Raw genomic sequence first — 19,646 nt, 5'->3', positions numbered from 1 at the left:
TTTTTTAATAATAATTTAAAATAACTTCAAAGTTGATGATGACATTAGATGTCATCAGATACAGTGATGGTGTCATTGAATTTGAGACTTCCATGCATGGGATTAATTAAGATATTAATTCATAGATATATGACAGCAATCTTTCCGGCCAGTTACACCCTGCAGAAGTCCCTATAGCTCATGATGAAGTTGATAACTCTCATATATACCCACTAAAGGAAAGGTGAAATAAAAGGTTGCAGCTTGCGCTATTCATGTCACTTTAAGCTCATTTTGTTAGGTCATCAATGGCATGTCCCGTCAATCTAGAACTTTATGCACAGTTAGGCCCATATCATTTATAATTTGTCTTTCTATGCATGCTTCATTATGGTCAGACAATTACCACTTACAAAGAAAGTAGTACTCCAAGGGCTCCCACCAAATTGAAAGCTCTTGAAAGTGCTTACCTGCCAAAATAAGGGCAAGAGTCTGCTTGGTACTTGGGATAGAAATACTTTAGTGTATTTTTTTTTTATTTTTATTTTTTTCATGTGGGAAAAGTTAGCTTTAATATACTTGGATATGTTACCCCCCAGAAAAATAAAAAATAGTAAGCTTTTAGAAAAACATGGTCGGTGTAACATATATCCCCTATACCCTAGACTAAATTTAATTAGGTGAGTCCAATATTGTGATGGAATAGAGTACTGCATGTATACGCCCATTTGGTTGGGTCTATGTTGTTATAATAGAAAATAGATCAAAACATAACAACATAGTACTAATCAAAAATTAGAAAATGACATGTGGTTTAATTGTTGAAGGTGGTGCTGCACATGGGGAGTGATTCTAAGATCCCCATAGGGCCATCACCTTCCCTTTCTTTTTATTTTTTTTATTTAATTATTAAAGCAACTTTTCAAAATTAAAAAGAAGACAAATTTAGTGTGGTATGAATTTCAAATTATTTTGTTTAAATTATAATATTAAAACTAGGATCCAAATATGGAGTTAACCAAATCCTCCTAGCTAATAAATAATTAAGATTTTATTTTTCAAATAAAATTTTTGAATTTTGAATTTGACTAAGATTTTATTTTCCAAACTTTTCCTTAAATATTAATCTAAAAGAGTATTTTGAAAAATTCTCTGATACTATGAAAGAATTTGGATTACAAATAAATTAAGTTTGTTCTCTTTTGCTAAGTTTTCATTTTTCCGTTGTTGCTCAATGTGCATGATTAACACAGTACTAAAAGCAAATTGGCACTCTTCTATATAGACTACAAATCTTGTTAATATGAGACGAGAGTGTTACATCATTCGATTACTGCGCTTTATCTTAAAATTGATCACATCATTGATTTGGTTCACTTTACTGTCGAAGTTGGAAAAACTGCAGAAAAAAGGAAGACACAGAAGTTGGAGTCTTTTCATCATTCGATATATATATCGTTAAGTCACTTAATTGGCGAAAAATGCTACACGTAAAGCTCGATACGTCACATAAATTTGCTGTACGTCTCCAAATGGTGCATATATATTGGTGTCTCAAAAACCGAACTGGAGCACCAATGGCACTCATCGAAAGTGGGGGATCAGTCGTCTTATGTCGTGGTGCACTTTTTTAAAAATATAGTTGAATGATGAGCTAAATCTGAATGAGCTTAGCACTCAAAACTGCGCTTTTCTTTTCTTTTCTTTCCTTTCTGCATTGAACATTATAGGTGGATCACATCCATTTGCCAATGCTAGCTCATTGGGGAGTCATTTTCTCTTGTAAAAAAGAAAAAACACAAGAAAAGATGAACTAATACTCTTTGATGCATGCGTGGGGGTAATTAATGCCTTTAGATTGCATGGTGTGATGATCAGTCAAATCTCTTTACATTATATATATATATATATATATATATATATATATATATATATATATATATATGATCAAAAGGTCACACAGCTAGCTTGATCTAAGAAGATCATCGTTTCTGATTTCTGATAGCCTACGACGATGATATTAAAGTTGTAGATACAAGCACCTAATTAAACAAATATTGCACCTAAACGATGATATCCCTTTCATTATTCAACTAAATAAAGTTGGAATCCAAGTCATTGTTCAACAACCAACCTAATTGGTTGCTTATTTTTCTTTTTTTAATATTTCATTCCTCTCACCATGCCACTTTGGTTTCATCAGACGACTCACGAGCCACAATGCACAAGGTTCGCCACAAAACTCCATCTTTCTACTTTGTGATGATGAGATTCTTAAAAACAGTTGGCTTTCCTTTTTGTATATTTTAGAGGGCACCACCAATATGGAATATATGCCACCATGTCTCTTAACTTTGTGACATAATCATTGACTAGAAAGAAGATGGTCAATATGCGCAAAAGTATCGCCGCGCGCCATGGATTGGTCTTGCCCTTTAATCAATATAATCTCTCTCTCTCTATATATATAAATATATATCCACTTTTATATGAAGACTTGGTAACAGTGGTTTTTGCATTAACATGATATCCATATTCTAGTGTAGGATGATGATTTTTGTAGCTCTAGGTTTGTTAAGTGTAATGGATTCCCTACCATCACAAACTTGATTGGTTTATGCGTAAACCAATGGCTTGGCTGTCCTCTTCGACGAAGAATTACATACAAAGAACATGGTCAATAATAATTATTGTTATTTTTTCTCTCTGATTATATTATTATAATCATAGTGTGATTATATATAATGTGATGTTCATCAATGTTTTCATATGTTGTAAGGGATAGAAAGAAAGTACAGATCACTACTAAATTTTGAAATCGTAAATTAATATATATTTCTTTTTTAGTTTTAAGAAGGAACTATATATTGAGAGTCATGTCCGACGGTGTTGTGAAATTTATCTAGAGATACGAGATTAATTAATTAATTATGGAGTATATATAAATGGACTGTCTAGCTATATCTGCCGATTTTAGAATAACTTGCTAAAAGAAGATTAAAGGTAGAAAAGATTCTATTGAATTTCATGGCCGACTAGAAACCATATAAATTATATGGATTAAATAGAGAATAAATTTGATGAACTTACAAAATCTTTGAATTTTCTCCGAATCCTCCCCTTTATTCTCAACTTCTTTCCCTTTTGTTTCTCTCTTAAATGGTTCCCTTAGTAATTATTAAATCACTTCATTTATTAAAAAGAAAGAAGATATATTTGACCAAGTCTTTGCAAATAAATATAATTGAGTAGTGACTAGTAAAGGTAAGGCTTAAGCATGCATAAGCAAGAGTTTTGATGCCCTCTGGCTTTTTTTTTTTTGGCTAAGCTCTATTTCCACTGAATTCAGATTTTCTTTTTCCCTTATCAGAGTTTTTCCTTTATTTTTTTATTTTATTTTATTTTTTTTTTAAATTGCATCTATTGCTTTAAGGAATTAAAAATAGGCATAGACTCGGAAATTCCTGAATAGGTCAACATTTCAAATTATTGCTAAATCTGATGAGGTAGCTCAAATATTGATCGAATTCAAGAAGAAAATGGTTGGAGACAGCCACGTTTGAATGAAAGCCCATGCTCGTTCGAACGAGACTGTTGGATGAGTTTGCGTAGAACTTCCCGAGAACTCGGTACGTTGAAGGTTGGTCGATACTCGTTCGACCGAGGTGACTTCTTGAGAGGCATAGTTGATAGGACATTGATCCCCGTTCGACTGAGTATTGCATCACAAAAACCCGAGATGTTCGGTTGATGACTAGGTCAACCAAGGACTTCATTGTAAGGTCTCATACCTTTATTTAGAAGAATTCACTTCAAAGCCCTAATTAAATTTTCCTAAATAAGAATATTATCGGAACCCTAGTTTCCATTTTGAGAAGGGTCTTCCTCCAAAACCCTAATTTCTTAATATCTTCTGATTTTAAGAAATTTATTAATCCTAAATAGGGATTTCCACCATGTTAGCCTGAAACCCTATATTATTACTTTATTTAGAACAATTACTTTGAAGCCCTAAGTTTCCATAAATAACAATATTATCAGAACCTTAGTTTCCATTTCGAGAAGGGCCCTTTCCGAAACCCGAATTCTTAACATCTTTTAATTTTCACTTAAATCTGAAGGGGAAATCTTCCCAAACCACTCCTCTTGTGGTTTAGGCCTCTCCTATGAATTTATAGGAAATTCTAATGTGGGCATCTTGAGGTACTTTAGGTTAGTCTAGCTTGACGCCCAAAACCCTAATCACGCTGCATGAGATGAATCTGTATTACATCTACCATAGAATCCTTCAATCTACAAACATCTTATTGATGGGTCATTTCGGATTATTATGGTCACCCAATCACCACTTCACCCTTCCAAGGTTCGAGTTGACAGTTGCGTACTGTATCAGTCTGAAACTTTAAATTTGACACTCTCGAGTAACTTCATGTGAGGCCACTTTGTTGTCACCCCACTTGAAGTTGCCTTCAACTTATCAACATCCTGCTTGCACCTTTTTAGGTCAAATTAATAATAAAAACAACTAATTAAGCTAATTATCCCTTATATATGGACCTATGGCCGAAAATTAGAAAATTGCATGGCTTGGTTTAATTCAAGTTTCCTAACATGCAATTTGGTATCTAGCAATCTTATGACATAACTAAGAATCTCCCAATACCAGATTTCTAATTTATCATGCATCCCATTAAATTTCTCAAAATCAAATTAGGAAAATGGCGCAGAAAAATACTTACAATTTAAATTATATATACACATTTTAAACCTTTATATTTATGTATGTATGTTTTTGCTTCCCCATGCACTTTGTAGTTTCCACCCATTTGCGCATGGATGCGTGCCTAATGCTTGTAGAAAGTAATTAAAGCAAAACATAGCGTGAAACTCATTCAATATTTGTTCATCTGACTATATACACCTCAACAACCCCAACAAGAAATGGAGGTTCCACTCACCCTCTTGCTCGTGCAAGAATACTCTGGAAGGTGCCCAAAATCCACATCAGTTGCCATAGGGTTGCCAAAGTGATTGAAAAAAACAGAAGGTTGCCACGTGGGACTCTCATCCATATCTCCCTCACATAATTTAGTGATTAGTGAAAGTAGAGCCCCCACACACCCACCCCCCCCAAGCTGGTATAAATAGGCATGTGACTCTCCTTGTGTTTTCATCCTTTTCTGTGGATCCTGCCTCTAGCTAATATATCATATATATAAATTTAGTGCTTTCTGCTTCCTATATGGGTTTTATATTAAAGGTGATAGTTTTTCGCACTTTGGCTCTTATTGTTCTGCTATCTGTAGAGACTGTTGTGTGTCTTAGACATGGGAATAAATGGGTTGGTGAGAAGAAATCGATCACCTCAGAAGGGAATGGGGATCTTGTGGCTGACTTAGCTGGCCAGCCTGATGTATCTTTCAAACACTATGCTGGCTATGTCACTGTAAATGAAACAAATGGAAGGGCACTCTTCTACTGGTTCTACCAGGCCACGGCTCTGGCTGATGAGAAACCATTGGTGCTGTGGCTTAATGGAGGTACTTAATTATAACTATACACAGTCATATGTCATAGATATTCTTTGTCCGTTTAAAAAAAGGGAAATACTATATTTAGTAGACTGATATGCTTGTCTTGTCATATCACTAGGATGACGGGACAATAAAAATTAATTATTATTAATTTTTTTTTACGAGATCTTGTTGATTTAAAGATTAATTTTCACTGTCGTACGTGTCATTAAAGTTGTATGGCAATCAGCGTTGCAGGAAGAAAGATTAGGATAAAACTGATCTTGTAGGGTTCCGTGACCTGAAGGCTACTAGTTTATGTGGAGAAAGCCTTGCTTGAGGCCGTCCATAATGCACCAATCTTTTGACCAAATCTATCTGCCTAAATATATACGCAAATATATCTAACTACAATATTTTTAAGCGTGTGTGGAAGAAAGTGAAGGCACATGTGTTTTAAATTTTCATGTTGCGGAGTCTTAAATTTGACAGTCCCCCACTGTATATAAACAAACCATTGTTAAAAAATAATTACTTAATTAGGATATCCATATATCGGATTTATCCATATTATATTACTTGGTGCGAGTCTTCATTTTAAACTGTTTTTTCTTTTGTAGATTATCCAAAGAAGCGCAAGTCAATAACTTTGTTTGGCACTTTGTTGAGATGGGAGGAAACCCCCAATAGCTGTAGATTAACGCAAGTCTTTCCCTTGCAGTTTAGTTTGACTGTTGTTTGCAGCAGCTTGCTTTTTATGAAATTTAAAGGGGGTGGAATGCCTAAACTATTCAAGGCAAAACCTTGGAAGCTTCCATAGTTTGTAGCGAGGAAATGTTTTGGGGTAGCCGTAAATCATGAATTCTATGCATAGATATTTTCCTAATAGCTACCAAGACAATATCTGACTTTTTCATTCTTGGGGTCTTTCTCCTGACATATTTAATCCTCAAGCGTGCTTGGATGTAGTACTTTATGATAAAAGATAAAATATGGAGAAAAAAGCCGAAGCTAAGAGAGACAAAGACACAAAAATTTCAGGGTGTTTCGGCTTTACATACTTACATCCACCAATAAGAAATGCCCTTTAGCTATGTCTTGATTTTATTGAGAAAGTAGGGTAGGTGAAGAGAGTAATTAAGAAAAGTAATTACTGATGAAAACATCTATGATGAATACTAAACAAGAAAAAAAATATTACATCAACACAATATAGAAAATATCCTATATTCTAACACTAGCTGGTCTATGTTTGTGTGGGATATGCCCCAATATATATATTTATTTTTATTTTTAGAATTTAATTCATTCTTAATTACCTATAAAAGATTTTTGTTTGTTATGTTCTCTGCTAAGGTGACAAGATCGATGCTTTCCCTTTCAGGTCCTGGTTGCTCTTCTGTGGGATATGGAGCAACACAAGAGATTGGTCCTTTTATAGTGGACACCAACGGAAATGGACTTAAATATAATCCCTACTCATGGAATACAAGTATGAGATATCAATTAAGCATCATACTTTTTAAACATATCTGACACAAATATTTATTCTAATCCATAATAATAGATTCTTTTATAATTGCATGATGAAGCACTACATAGTGTTCTTACATATATATTTATTTATTTTTATTATTTTAATCGAGCTAGGTGACATGCAGTAGGCTATAGTACTATGTTGTATTTAGACTTTTTAATGTCTGATGGTGCAGAAGCCAACATGTTATTCCTGGAATCTCCAATTGGAGTCGGCTTTTCATACTCAAATACAACCAGTGATTACGATGATCTGGGAGATGATTTTACTGGTAAGGATGGTTTCATGCATGAACCTGCAATTTTTTTTTTTTTTTTTTTTTTAAGGTAAATACAACACATGTCCTCCACCCTTTGTTTAATATTGGGGATCGAAGATGTCATTTAATTAAGGGGCATTAGTAATTAAAACTTAAAAGTTTTTTGCTTAATTATAAGTTTAATTATATGTCCTAGACTTGTACCTTTTATTCTTTTACTTACATGTATGTTTTTCGGAACAGGATCCTCGACAATAACCAATGAGTTATACTTAAGGAGTATTTTTGTCTTTTACTTTTTAAAGAGACAAAAATACCCCTCTATTATAATTAGCTATATATTTTCTAGTTCAAATAAACCGTAAAGGATCCTAATTCATACTTTTCATCGTATAACTTGTAATATCTCAAGGGCTTCTGACCATTTTGGTTGCGTTCTATGTATGAATAATTAATTATTACAGCAAATGATGCTTATATTTTCCTCCACAAGTGGTTCCTAAAGTTCCCATCATATAGAACGCGCACCTTTTTCATTGCAGGGGAAAGCTATGCAGGTATTTCATCAACTTAATTTTACTCAATTTTTATGCATTTTCTCAACTGATCAGTTTCAACAATTCATATGCTTACACTCTCCATATATATCATTAGGAAAATATGTTCCAGAGCTGGCTGAGCTCATCCATGACAAGAACGTGGATCCTTCCCTTCATATTAATCTCCAGGGTGTGCTGGTATGGTGCTAGGAAACTGAAAATAAACTAATATCTCTAGTAACATATGATGATTTAGTAGCCAAAGCATGCATATAACTATTCTCTTTCTCATTATATGTACAGTTGGGTAATCCTGAAACTTCTGATGCTGAGGACTGGAGAGGTCTAGTGGATTATGCCTGGAGCCATGCTGTCATATCAGATGAGACTCATAGGATAATCATAGAAAGCTGTGATTTCAAAGGCAATGATACGTGGAGCAACAATGATTGTTCTGAAGCCGTTGATGAAGTGCTCAAACAGTACAAGGAGATCGATATCTATAGCCTCTACACTTCAACCTGCATCGGCAATTCAGCTGAGTCAGATGACAGATCAATGCAAGTAATGATGAAGCACACATCTAATATGGTGAGCAATTTCTACCCCATTTGAATTGGATAATATCCAGTTAGTTATATATTGAAAAGGCAAAAATATCCCTCCAATATATAACTAACTGAATATTATCCAGTTCAAATGAACTAGAGAGAATTCTAATTCATTTTGCACTATATATTATATACACCATAAATATTAGCAGCTGCATGCATACATGCATGTGTATTGAATAACAATTACATGACGATGGATTTTGTGTACCAGATGCCAAGAATAATGGGTGGCTATGATCCATGCCTTGATGATTATGCAAAGAAGTTCTACAACAAACCAGATGTTCAGAAGGCTCTACATGTTAGCGATGGTTACCATGTCAAGAACTGGACCATCTGCAAGTAATCAATTAATGCAATTTCTCTCCCTCTCTGATCTCTTATTTCTTCTAACTATTACATTTCCTATATACCATGCTTTTAAAGTGTACAAATCTGAATACAAGGTTCTAAAATTTTGGATGTAGTATGAACATATTTTATGAGTGGTCAGATTCAAAGAAATCTGTTCTCCCTATATACAAGAAGCTTATTGCAGCAGGACTTAGAATGTGGGTCTACAGGTAAATATTGCTCTCTTGCTACTTAATTATATCATATTATAGAGACTGTGACATGTATAATTAATATGTATATTATATTATATTAAGCTTATGATATTAATTTCTATATGTGTGTTCAGTGGAGACACAGATGGAAGAGTTCCTGTACTGTCTACAAGATACAGCTTAATTTCTCTGGGACTGCCCATCACTAAGGCATGGAGGCCCTGGTACCACCAGAAAGAGGTAACCAATAGGATCCAAAAGAAGGCAATCTCTTTTTTTTTTTTGGGTTGACAGTAAGCTTAACATAATTTAACCCGTCTTTATCTTTTATGCACTTTCTAAAATACTCAAAAGTATTGTCCACTAGGCCATTGTGTATATATATTTCTTCTCCAATATTAAGGGAATATCCTGGGATATATGAAGATGGATGTAATTTTTCATAAAGAGAGTGCGAGTTTAGTACATGCCTCTTTGCATAACATCACATACAACCTATAGCAAAAATTAAAGTAATGAATAAATAATTAAATTTACTATTTTCTATTGGCTTAAGTTTTAAGATAAGTGGTAATTTTAATATAGTATCAAATTAAAAAACACATGAGATAGAGTGTTAAAATATTAATTAAATTGGTAAATTCATTCATTCCTGTCGGCTCATCTTTTTAGGATAAACAATGATTTATCATTGATTTCCATTGTTATTTGATGGTCTCCATTTAATAGTTTTGAAGGAACAAATGATTGAAACCCAATACTGAATCATCTAAGATGATTAACAGGGAGTTCTCTAGCTTTGATTTGATTAACAAATATAGGGTGGTTTTTATTGGTTCAGGTGAGTGGTTGGTTTCAAGAATACGAGGGACTTATGTTTGCAACATTTAGAGGAGCCGGGCATGCAGTGCCTTGCTTCAAACCAAGCAACTCACTGGCGTTCTTCGCAGCCTTTCTTCTTGGGGAGTCACCGCCAACTGCACGTCAAACATAGAGGATTCATCTCTTTGAAGCTCCCCAAAAGATTTTGCTCTTAGCTAGATCTGTAGTAGGAAGTGTAGAGAACATGCATGCTGATGCTGCCTGCTATATATATATGACCTTTACGTTTTTCAGGATGCAAAATAAAGTCTTTATTGCCAATAATAGAAATTATTACAGAATTTCAATATCTTGTTAATGGGACTGGTTATTGCATAGTCTTCTTTAATTTGTGATCAGGGAATTAAGGTAATTCATTAATTTCCTGGAAATCCTTATAAATATTATAACTGAGATGGTAGTGGAAGCTTAATAACCTCTAATAGTATTACATTTAAGACTCTAATAATGTCACTGCTGCCAAGACACTTCTCCAAAGAAATGAAAAAAAAAAAAAAAAAAAAACCAATAATAGTACTAACATCTCTCGGAATTTCCCATTGTTAAAGTTATAAGCTTTTTTTTTTTTTTGTTTTTGGGTCAAACAATTTTAAGGATGCGATTTATTGGTACCTGATACAATATGGCGTAGTGAGAAGTTGAATTTATATATAAATTCTAGAAAGCTCTAAGAATTATAAGAAAACTGAAGAAAAGCTCTCCCTAGAGTGTTCTTCATTAATTAATAAAATTAATAATAAGAGACAATGGCCTTATGATGCTTAAATAGTAGTTTGGGACACAACCCTAAAAAGAAAATTACAAAAATTAATAGCCTTTATTAAAAGATCGCACAATCACTCAAGTCTTGCTCGAGCGAACCTATATATATTATCGCAAATCCTCTCATGATCAAGCAAAGATCGGGCAAACTCTCGGTCTTTTCCTCTCACAGCATCTCAGCATTCTGCTTGAGCGAACTCTCGGGGTTTTTCACCCATATTAGTTCGAACAAGCCAAAAATTTTTCCGATAAATGGGGCAGCTTTTATTTCAAATTTTCATAAGTTTCTCCACTTGTTCAACACCTAGAAGAACTTTTTCAGAGTATTGATAGAAGGAGAAAAGTGAAAACACTTGGAGGAATCAAAGAGAGAGAAATCCTGCAACAAGCTTAATGAGATAACAATTCTGCCTTTTTGACTTTTCATTTAAATTAAGTATTGAATAAATTCAGTCCATTTAATTTTAATTATGATAGTACATTAAATGTTATACTGCTAAGATTTTATTGGATTTTATAAACAGCAAAATAATTGGAGATTAAGATTTTGATTTAATAATTGGATTTTGATAGTACATTATGCATGTGTTTGGGATTTTGCATGTTTGGTTTATTATGGATTGGTGCATGATATTAGTGGTAATTACAAATTCCTCGTTATGCCATTAGGGTTAGCTAGCCAATGGTCCTGCAGTATTCATGAACCTCATGAATGAATTGTATTCCAAGATTACTTGTAGATACTAAGAATATATTAGTTAAAAAAAAAAATATATGGACCTAATGCAACCTTACCCAAAGAAATCACCGATTTTCAAGTGTTTTGATGTGACATTTATAAATTAAAATTACTTTTAGAATTTTTTTTTTAGAGTCTACATTCGAGAAAATGTTTTCTATAGAGTACATTAATATTTGCTTATTTTTGAGAAAATCAAATAGATGTAAATAAAACCTTTGTTGTAAAAAAATTAAAAAGATCCCTTGTGGCCTCTCCATGGAGGAGAGGGGTGGCTACGCAGCTACCCTAACTACATCGGGGTGGCCGTGGCTGCCCTAATCTTTTTATTTTTTATTTTATTTTTTAAATTTTGCATATTATAAGTTAGCTCATTCCTTTGCCAAAAATTAAACACATGTTTTGTCAAAATATTTCAACAATATTATAAACCCGTGTGTGTGTGTTTTTAAAAATGCTAGCTGTTTGTGTGTATTAAGGATTGTACGTTGAGTTGTTTACAAATAAATACCAAACATTTTCTAATTTGATAATTCGTTCACAGAATTTAGCGATCAGTACTGCAAGCGGGTTAACGGGTATAAATAGGCATGTGGCTCTCCTTTTGTTTCGTCCGGCCCTTTCTGAGGAAGCTGTCTATCTATATATAATACAAAGTTTGTGCTTCCAACACAAATCTTTTATTAAAGATGTCAGTTTTTCACACTCTGTCTCTTCTTGTTCTTCTAATTGTAGAGCCTTTGTTGTGTCTTGGACATGATGGGCAATGGGTTGGTGAGAAGAAATCGATCACCCCAGCCCGAGGAGTAGTGCATGGGGATCTTGTGACTGGCTTGCCTGGCCAGCCTCGTGTAGGTTTCAGGCACTATGCTGGCTATGTCAATGTAAATGAAACAAATGGAAGGGAGCTCTTTTACTGGTTCTATGAGGCCACCACTCAACCTGATCAAAAACCATTGGTGCTGTGGCTTAATGGAGGTAAACTCTACATTCATATGTTATGATAATCTTGTTGATCTTCGTGGTCGTCGAATGTCTCAAGCATGTTTGCCTGATCTAGGTTAGAAAACCAATTAGTTGTTAGACCGGCCGGGGCGGCTCAAGCCCGCGGTCGCCAAGAACCCCCAATTAAATAAGGCCACCAATTAATAATTATACAATAAATATTTTTTTTAATTAAGGCTCTAACTAACACAGTAAAAACTTAATAAATAGTCCATAATTAAGGCTCTAATTAATGATTGTACAATAGAGATTCTTTCTAAAAAAAATATTTCAAGGCTCTAATATGGTAAAAAGTTCATAAATAATATCTAATTAAGGCCTCAATTAATAATTGTACATTAGAGGTTTTTTCTAATATGGTAAAAAGTTAATAAATATTAGGAAAATAGATAAAATTAGTTCTTGAGGTTTACCTGATTTGAAATTTAACTCTATGTGGTATCAAAATAAACTCAAAAGTCCCTGAAAAATGCCAAAAAAATAATTTAGTCACTACAATCAAATTTCGTTCACTGGACTTAACAAATTCTGATAGCGTGAAACGTTAGAGCCAATAAAATTAAGATACTTGTCCTATTTAGGTCAGTGTCACACTAACATAATCTGTTAAAATTAGTTTACGAAATTTGACTGTAAAGACTAAATTATTTTTTTGGTATACTTCAAGGACCTTTGAGTTCATTTTGATACCATAGAGATCTAATTGTAAATCAAGTAAACTACAATGGCTAATTTTACATTTTTCCCTAAATATTATCTAATTAAGGCTCCTAATTATGGAAATAGTAATTATTAATTGAAATATTATCTTAGTCTACCTAAGATTGACAATGTCACAAGAAAAATTAAATAGATTATCCATATTATCAATTGAAAATGAGATGTTGGAAAACTTGATTATAAAAAATTAATTAGTAATTATGTATCACAAGAAGTAAGAATAGTGATTTTTAAATAAAAAATATAAAAATAAATATAATAGAATTAATATTTAAATATAAAAAATGCCTCACTTAAATTTATCAACTTAGGCCTTAAAATCTATCAAGTTGCATGGCCATGTTGTTAGAATATAGGTTTTCTATATTAGGTTTATATTTTCCCCGATCATTGGGTTATTTTCCCATATGTGTGATTATAATCCAATCCTAGTGATTTGAATATCTTATTTGTATTATTTTTTACCTACCATATTTAGGAGTGGCAATTTGTCTTCGTGTATCGGGTTTGGGTGCATAAGTATTAGACTATATATGTTAATCATAACATGACTAATTTAATTAAATGGGTCAAACCCCTCAACCATAACCTTATAATTTTGTATTGAGATTGTGTCGGGTTTATAGGTCATGTTAAAAATTAATAGCCATTATGTCACGCGTCAAGTTCAGGTCGTGTCAATGTATGTATATAAGACTATATAGATTAATCCAAATCCAACTAATTTAATTAAATAGGTTAAATTCCTCAACTCTAACCATATTTTTCATAGGGGTATTTGTATTATAAAAATCATCAAAGAGATAAGATCAAAACGTAGCCTTTTTGGGCTCCTTCCCAAGAAAATATCTAAGTTTTTCATTCTTGGGGCGTTTCTCCATACATATTTAATTTTTTTATTTTTTTATTTATTTTTTAATTTTTCTATATATGTTTGTAATTGTACTAGTCTGGAGAAATGCCCCCAACATATTTGTATTTTTATAATTTATAATTTAATTCATTCTTTATTACTAAAAATAATTAAGAAATTGTTTGACACTTCCAATTTTGTTTTTTTGTTTTCAGTTTATGTTTGACACTCTCTCAATTTATATTGTCTGCTAAGGTGACAATATGCTTTGCCTTTGATCAGGTCCTGGCTGCTCTTCTGTGGGATATGGAGCAACACAAGAAATTGGTCCTTTTATAGTGGACACCAACGGAACTGGACTTAAATATAATCCCTACTCATGGAATACAAGTACGATATATCAAGAAATATCATACTTTTTTGCAAAAATATATATCTGATACAAATATTTATTCTAATCCATAATATATAGATTCTTTTATAATTGCATGCATGATATCATGGAAAACTATATATATTGTTTTTATTTATTTATTCTTTTAATTGAGGTGACAATTGGCTACTACGTTGTTGTATTAATTTAGAGTTTCTAATGTGATCTGGTGGTGCAGGAGCCAACATGTTATTCCTGGAATCTCCAATCGGAGTCGGTTTTTCATACTCAAATACAACTAACGATTTCAAAAATCTGGGAGATAATTTTACTGGTGAGGATGGTTTGATGCATGCACATGCACATTGCATGCAATTTCATTTATTTATAGAAAAATACAACACCTGCACAGGCCTCACATGGAATTTGTTGGAACTAGTAGCTCATATTTGAACACTAGTAGTTGGCCAAGTAATGCGGTACGGAGTATTTTGGGAATTTTTAAAACACGTCCGTACAATTAGGGTTTTTCTATATATATGTTATATTGTAACTCTGAATCATTAATAGCAAAATACAGTTGTACTCTCTGTAGACGTAGGCGCATTGTCGAACCACGTTACATTTGTGTCTCAACTCTTTCTTAATCTTTTTTTTTTTTTTTTTTTTAATTTCACATTATTTATCATTGTTGTGCACGATAACAACAGGATTAAAAGTTTCACCCTCCACTCTTTGTTTACTGTGGATCAAAGATGCCATTTATACAGTTTAAGGGCACGTTTAAGATTAAACCCATGTAATGGAATAGATAGACTATATATGTATATATATATATATATATATATTAAAAAGCATATAGATATATATTCTTTTGTGCATTCTACGCTTCCATTTATGTTTTTCAGCATATAATTTGAATATATCTCGGGGGCTTCTGACCATTTTTGTTGCATTCTATGACTAATTATTTCATGCAGCAAATGATGCTTATATTTTCCTCCACAAGTGGTTCCTAAAGTTCCCATCATATAAAACGCGCAACTTTTTCATTGCAGGGGAAAGCTATGCAGGTATTTCAATTTAATTTTACTCAATTTTTCTGCATTTTCTCAACTGAGTTTCACCAATGCATATGCTTAATTACACTCTCCATATCATTAGGAAAATATATTCCAGAGCTGGCTGAGCTCATCCATGACAAGAACGTGGATCCTTCCCTTCATATTAATCTCCAGGGTATATTGGTATGGTCCTTGAAGATTAATTAATTAAATCAACTATAACTCAACATATTGCTCAATGAGAGTTAAAGAACCAATTAATCTCTACTAACATATATATGATTCTCTTTCTCATAAGTACAGTTGGGTAATCCTGAAACATCTGATGCTGAAGACTGGATAGGATTACTGGATTATGCTTGGAGCCATGCTGTCGCATCAGATGAGACACATAACACAATCACAAAAAACTGTGATTTCTATAGCAATGATACATGGAGCAACGATGCTTGTGCTGATGCCGTTGATGAAGTACTCAAACAGTACAAGGAGATTGATATGTATAGCCTCTACACCCCAATCTGCACTACCAATTCAGCTGGTTCGGCAGCTGACAGATCAATGGAAGTTATGATGATCAAGCGCACATCTAATATGGTGAGCAATCATTTCATTCTATATTACTTCATTCCCAGTTTGTAGAAAAAGACAATAGAAAGATAATTGAAAAGAAGAAATTTGTATTTCTAATGTATTTACAATTGTACAATAAAATGACCTATTTATAGTTGAATGAAGCCTTAAAATAAAAGAAACACAATATTCTATCACAGTTGATTGAATAACAACATGATCTCGATGGATTTTGTGTATCAGATGCCAAGAATCTTGGGTGGCTATGATCCATGCCTTGATAATTATGCAAAAAAGTTCTACAACAGACCAGATGTTCAGAAGGCTCTACATGTTAGCGATGGTTTCCATCTCAAGAACTGGAGCATCTGCAAGTAATTAATGCAATTTCTCTCCCTTTCCTATTTCTTCTAACTATTACATTTCCTACCATGCTTTTGAAGCAATTGTTAATTAACTTTCCAATGAAAGTATATGATCTTTAAAATACCAACTGAATATAAGGTTCTAAACTTTTGGATGTAGTGCGAAGTTATTTAATGACTGGGCAGATTCACCGAAATCTGTTCTTCCTATATACAAGAAACTTATTGCAGCAGGACTTAGAATATGGGTCTACAGGTAAATGCTCTCTTGCTACTTAATCATATCATATTATAGAGGCTGTGACATGTATATATAATTTATATTATATCAAGTAATGTTATTTAATAAACTATTATACAACTGGTACGATTTTGTAGTAAAAATAAACATTTGGATCAACAAGTGTTTGTAAAAACAAAACTAATAGTTGATTTTTTTTTGTTACACGTCATCACAATATCGTATGACAATCGTATAATAGTATACTAAATTTTATTTCTTATTATATTATATTATGCTTATGGTATTTCTTTATGTGTGTTCAGTGGAGACACAGATGGAAGAGTTCCTGTATTAGCTACAAGATACAGCTTAAATTCCTTGGCACTGCCCATCACTCAGGCATGGAGGCCCTGGTACCACCAGAAAGAGGTAACCAATAGGATCCAAAAGATGACAATAGCTAGCCGATCCCGAAAACAAATTTTCAATTTTATTTATCCTAGCATTGATAGTTTACAGTCTAATCCATTTTTTTTTTTTCTTTGTTGACAAAATCTAATCCTTTCTTTGGTACGTCGACAATATTTTTAACATAATTTAAACTCTATCCATTGTGTACGTATATTTCTTCTCCAATATCTAGGGAATATCTTCGTAGTTACTAAACTTGATTTAGTATTATTCTTTTCTAATTCATTTTAGATTAAATGAGTCAAAAGGTATTAGGTTTATAGTGTTTGGCAAATTCAATGTCAAAATATGTTTGGGTATAATTTGAATTTTTGGGTGTAAATTGTCCTTCGCTTGCTAGAGGGTTTGAATGGTGAGCTTTCACTTTGTCACCAAATTACTAGTATGAATATATTGTCACTTTCATTATATTTGGTGAATATTTGTGTGGTTGCCAAATTTTAAATTCCACATTATATTGACATACACCTATTCAAGCTCCATTCTAGGTATTATTGGAGTTTCAAAAGGCTAAGGTCTTATATGTATTTGGTCTAGAAGTTAATTTGGCAAATAAATATGTTAAATATAGGGAATGTTACTACTAACAAGTTATTCTCTAGCTTTGATTAACCAAAATAGAGTGGTTTTTGAATGGTTTCATTTCAGGTAAGTGGTTGGCTTCAAGAATACAAGGGACTTACGTTTGCAACATTTAGAGGGGCAGGGCATGCAGTGCCTATCTTCAAACCAAGCAACTCATTGGCATTCTTCTCATACTTTCTTCTTGGGGCCTCACCCCCAGCTGCACGAAACATTAGTGGATTCTCTTTATAGCTCTCCAAAATATCATTTTGCTCCTAGATCTATAGTACTCCATTGGCGGAGCCATGCAATATTTTTCTTTTAGGGAGCCTGAATTAATAAAATAATATTATTTTTCATCTATTTAAAAATTGTTTTATCTCATGCATGATGCATCTGTTCTTCTTGTAAGCTAAAAGAAATTTATTCGAGTTAAAGCGAAGAAATACAAACTTAATTGCTTGAACAAGTAACTTGAAAAAGAAAAGGAAAAACAACAAAACCAACGCTTTAATTTACAATCAATATAATTTGCTTCGAAAAAAAAAAAAAGAAAGTGATCATATATATTGCGTAGAGAGAAAAATAAAATAATAATAATTAAAGATTGACTTGGGCCCGATGTGATCACTGACCAATTTAGTAGGAGGATTTGGGGTGGGTCATGCCGTCATGATAGGATTTAAGTGGGCCAGTTGGGTAATCGGTCTAGCCCTATTCTCTTGTGACTTCATTGTGTTCTATTGGGCTCGCCTTCTTGATGGGCCTGGATTTTTTCATTTGTGCTATGTTGGAATGAAATAAACGTTGCGTTTATAAGGTTTTGAGGGGTCCGGTTAGGGTCTGAAGGGCGTTTTAGGGGATAGAAATTTGCTATGAATTGGTTTGTAGCTAATTCATACAAACTCATCTAATAAAGTGATATGTATCTCATAACTATTAAAAAAAAAAAAAAAAAGGTGAGAATCACATCTTATTAAAAAAAATATGTGTTTTTCACATGTTAAAGGACACATGTCACTTTATTATATGAGTTTGTATAAATTAATTAGCTGCAAACTAGTTTGTAGCAAATTTTTATCCTGTTTTAGGAGGATTCTGTTGACTGGTTTGCAGCGTGATTTGAGTGATCTTAAGACCACATGTACGGTATGAAAGATTTGAAAGTGCTTTTGGGTTTGAATACCTAAACTAGCAAGTATGATATTCAATATATAGACTCCATGTACAACTTAGTGTTTCTATACAACTTGAACTCTATCTAATCAGATGATTACATATATGAAAATTAAACCAACTCTAGAACTACAAGATAAACATAACTCTACAATTATAAGAAAAGTATTATCTTAGACTTTCGGTTGAACTTGGTTTCTTTGGTTGTTGATCTGATGAAGAACACGGTTGAGTGTGAGGTTCATCTTTATCTCTAATAGTCCCCCTTCAAGCTTAGGGGAGGATGAATCACAGACAACTTGTCACGTAACATAGTAAATCGAGCTGATGTGAGTCCTTTTGTAAAAAGATCAGCCAGTTGATCGTGTGTTGAGAGATATTTTACTAAAATGTCTTTATTCACCATTTTTTCACGAATAAAGTGATAGTCAACCTCTATATGTTTCAAATGACCATGATAAACCGGATTAGATGCTAGGGCCAACGCACTTATGTTGTCACACGATATTGTAGGAGGTGATACTAGTGAAACACGAAGATCTTTGAACAACATACGAAGCCAATAAACTTCAGCAGTAGTGATTGCCATAGCTCGGTACTTGGCCTCTGTGCTTGAGCAAGCCACAACTGATTGCTTCTTTGCACACCAAGACACCAAACATGGTCCAAGGAAAATCTCGAAGCCCATAGTAGACTGACGAGTGTCCGGATCTCCAGCCCAATCCAAGTCATAGTAGGCATCCAATGTAAGAGAGCCCTTGCGATAGAATAAGCCATGGTCAATACTTCCCTTAAGATAACGTAGAACCCTCTTTGTTGCCATCCAATGAACGGTGGTCAAGGAACGCATAAACTGACACAATTGATTCACCGAGTAAGAGATGTCT

General features: G+C 33.3%; 2 protein-coding genes across 4 annotated transcripts; both read left to right on the top strand.

Moving 5' to 3' along the window:
- The first annotated feature begins 5,173 nt into the window (after positions 1–5,173).
- LOC132170397 (serine carboxypeptidase-like 31) lies at positions 5,174–10,190 on the top strand. 3 transcript variants are annotated; one of them, XM_059581372.2, is made up of 10 exons: positions 5,174–5,519; positions 6,877–6,984; positions 7,208–7,300; positions 7,753–7,845; positions 7,943–8,025; positions 8,131–8,418; positions 8,653–8,783; positions 8,909–9,004; positions 9,124–9,229; positions 9,831–10,190. In XM_059581372.2, the coding sequence occupies exons 1-10, from the start codon at positions 5,222–5,224 to the stop codon at positions 9,981–9,983; spliced, it is 1,449 nt and encodes a 482-aa protein (XP_059437355.2). In that variant the 5' UTR covers positions 5,174–5,221; the 3' UTR covers positions 9,984–10,190. The 3 variants fall into 3 exon arrangements, with proteins under 3 accessions (XP_059437355.2, XP_059437356.2, XP_059437354.2); XM_059581373.2 differs by having other exon boundaries at positions 7,205–7,300; positions 7,831–7,845; XM_059581371.2 differs by having other exon boundaries at positions 7,205–7,300.
- Positions 10,191–12,052: 1,862 nt separating this feature from the next.
- LOC132169900 (serine carboxypeptidase-like 31) lies at positions 12,053–17,835 on the top strand. The gene is made up of 10 exons (XM_059580844.2): positions 12,053–12,350; positions 14,233–14,340; positions 14,562–14,657; positions 15,304–15,396; positions 15,488–15,570; positions 15,691–15,984; positions 16,204–16,334; positions 16,486–16,581; positions 16,872–16,977; positions 17,668–17,835. The coding sequence occupies exons 1-10, from the start codon at positions 12,062–12,064 to the stop codon at positions 17,833–17,835; spliced, it is 1,464 nt and encodes a 487-aa protein (XP_059436827.1). The 5' UTR covers positions 12,053–12,061.
- The last annotated feature ends 1,811 nt before the right edge of the window (positions 17,836–19,646 follow it).

This window comes from Corylus avellana, chromosome 1 (genome assembly GCF_965113065.1).
Source record: "Corylus avellana chromosome 1, dhCorAvel1.hap1.2, whole genome shotgun sequence".
Classification (NCBI taxonomy): Eukaryota; Viridiplantae; Streptophyta; class Magnoliopsida; order Fagales; family Betulaceae; genus Corylus; species Corylus avellana.
The sequence above is the reverse complement of the archived record's forward strand: the minus strand, read 5'-3'. Positions and strand labels throughout refer to the sequence as shown.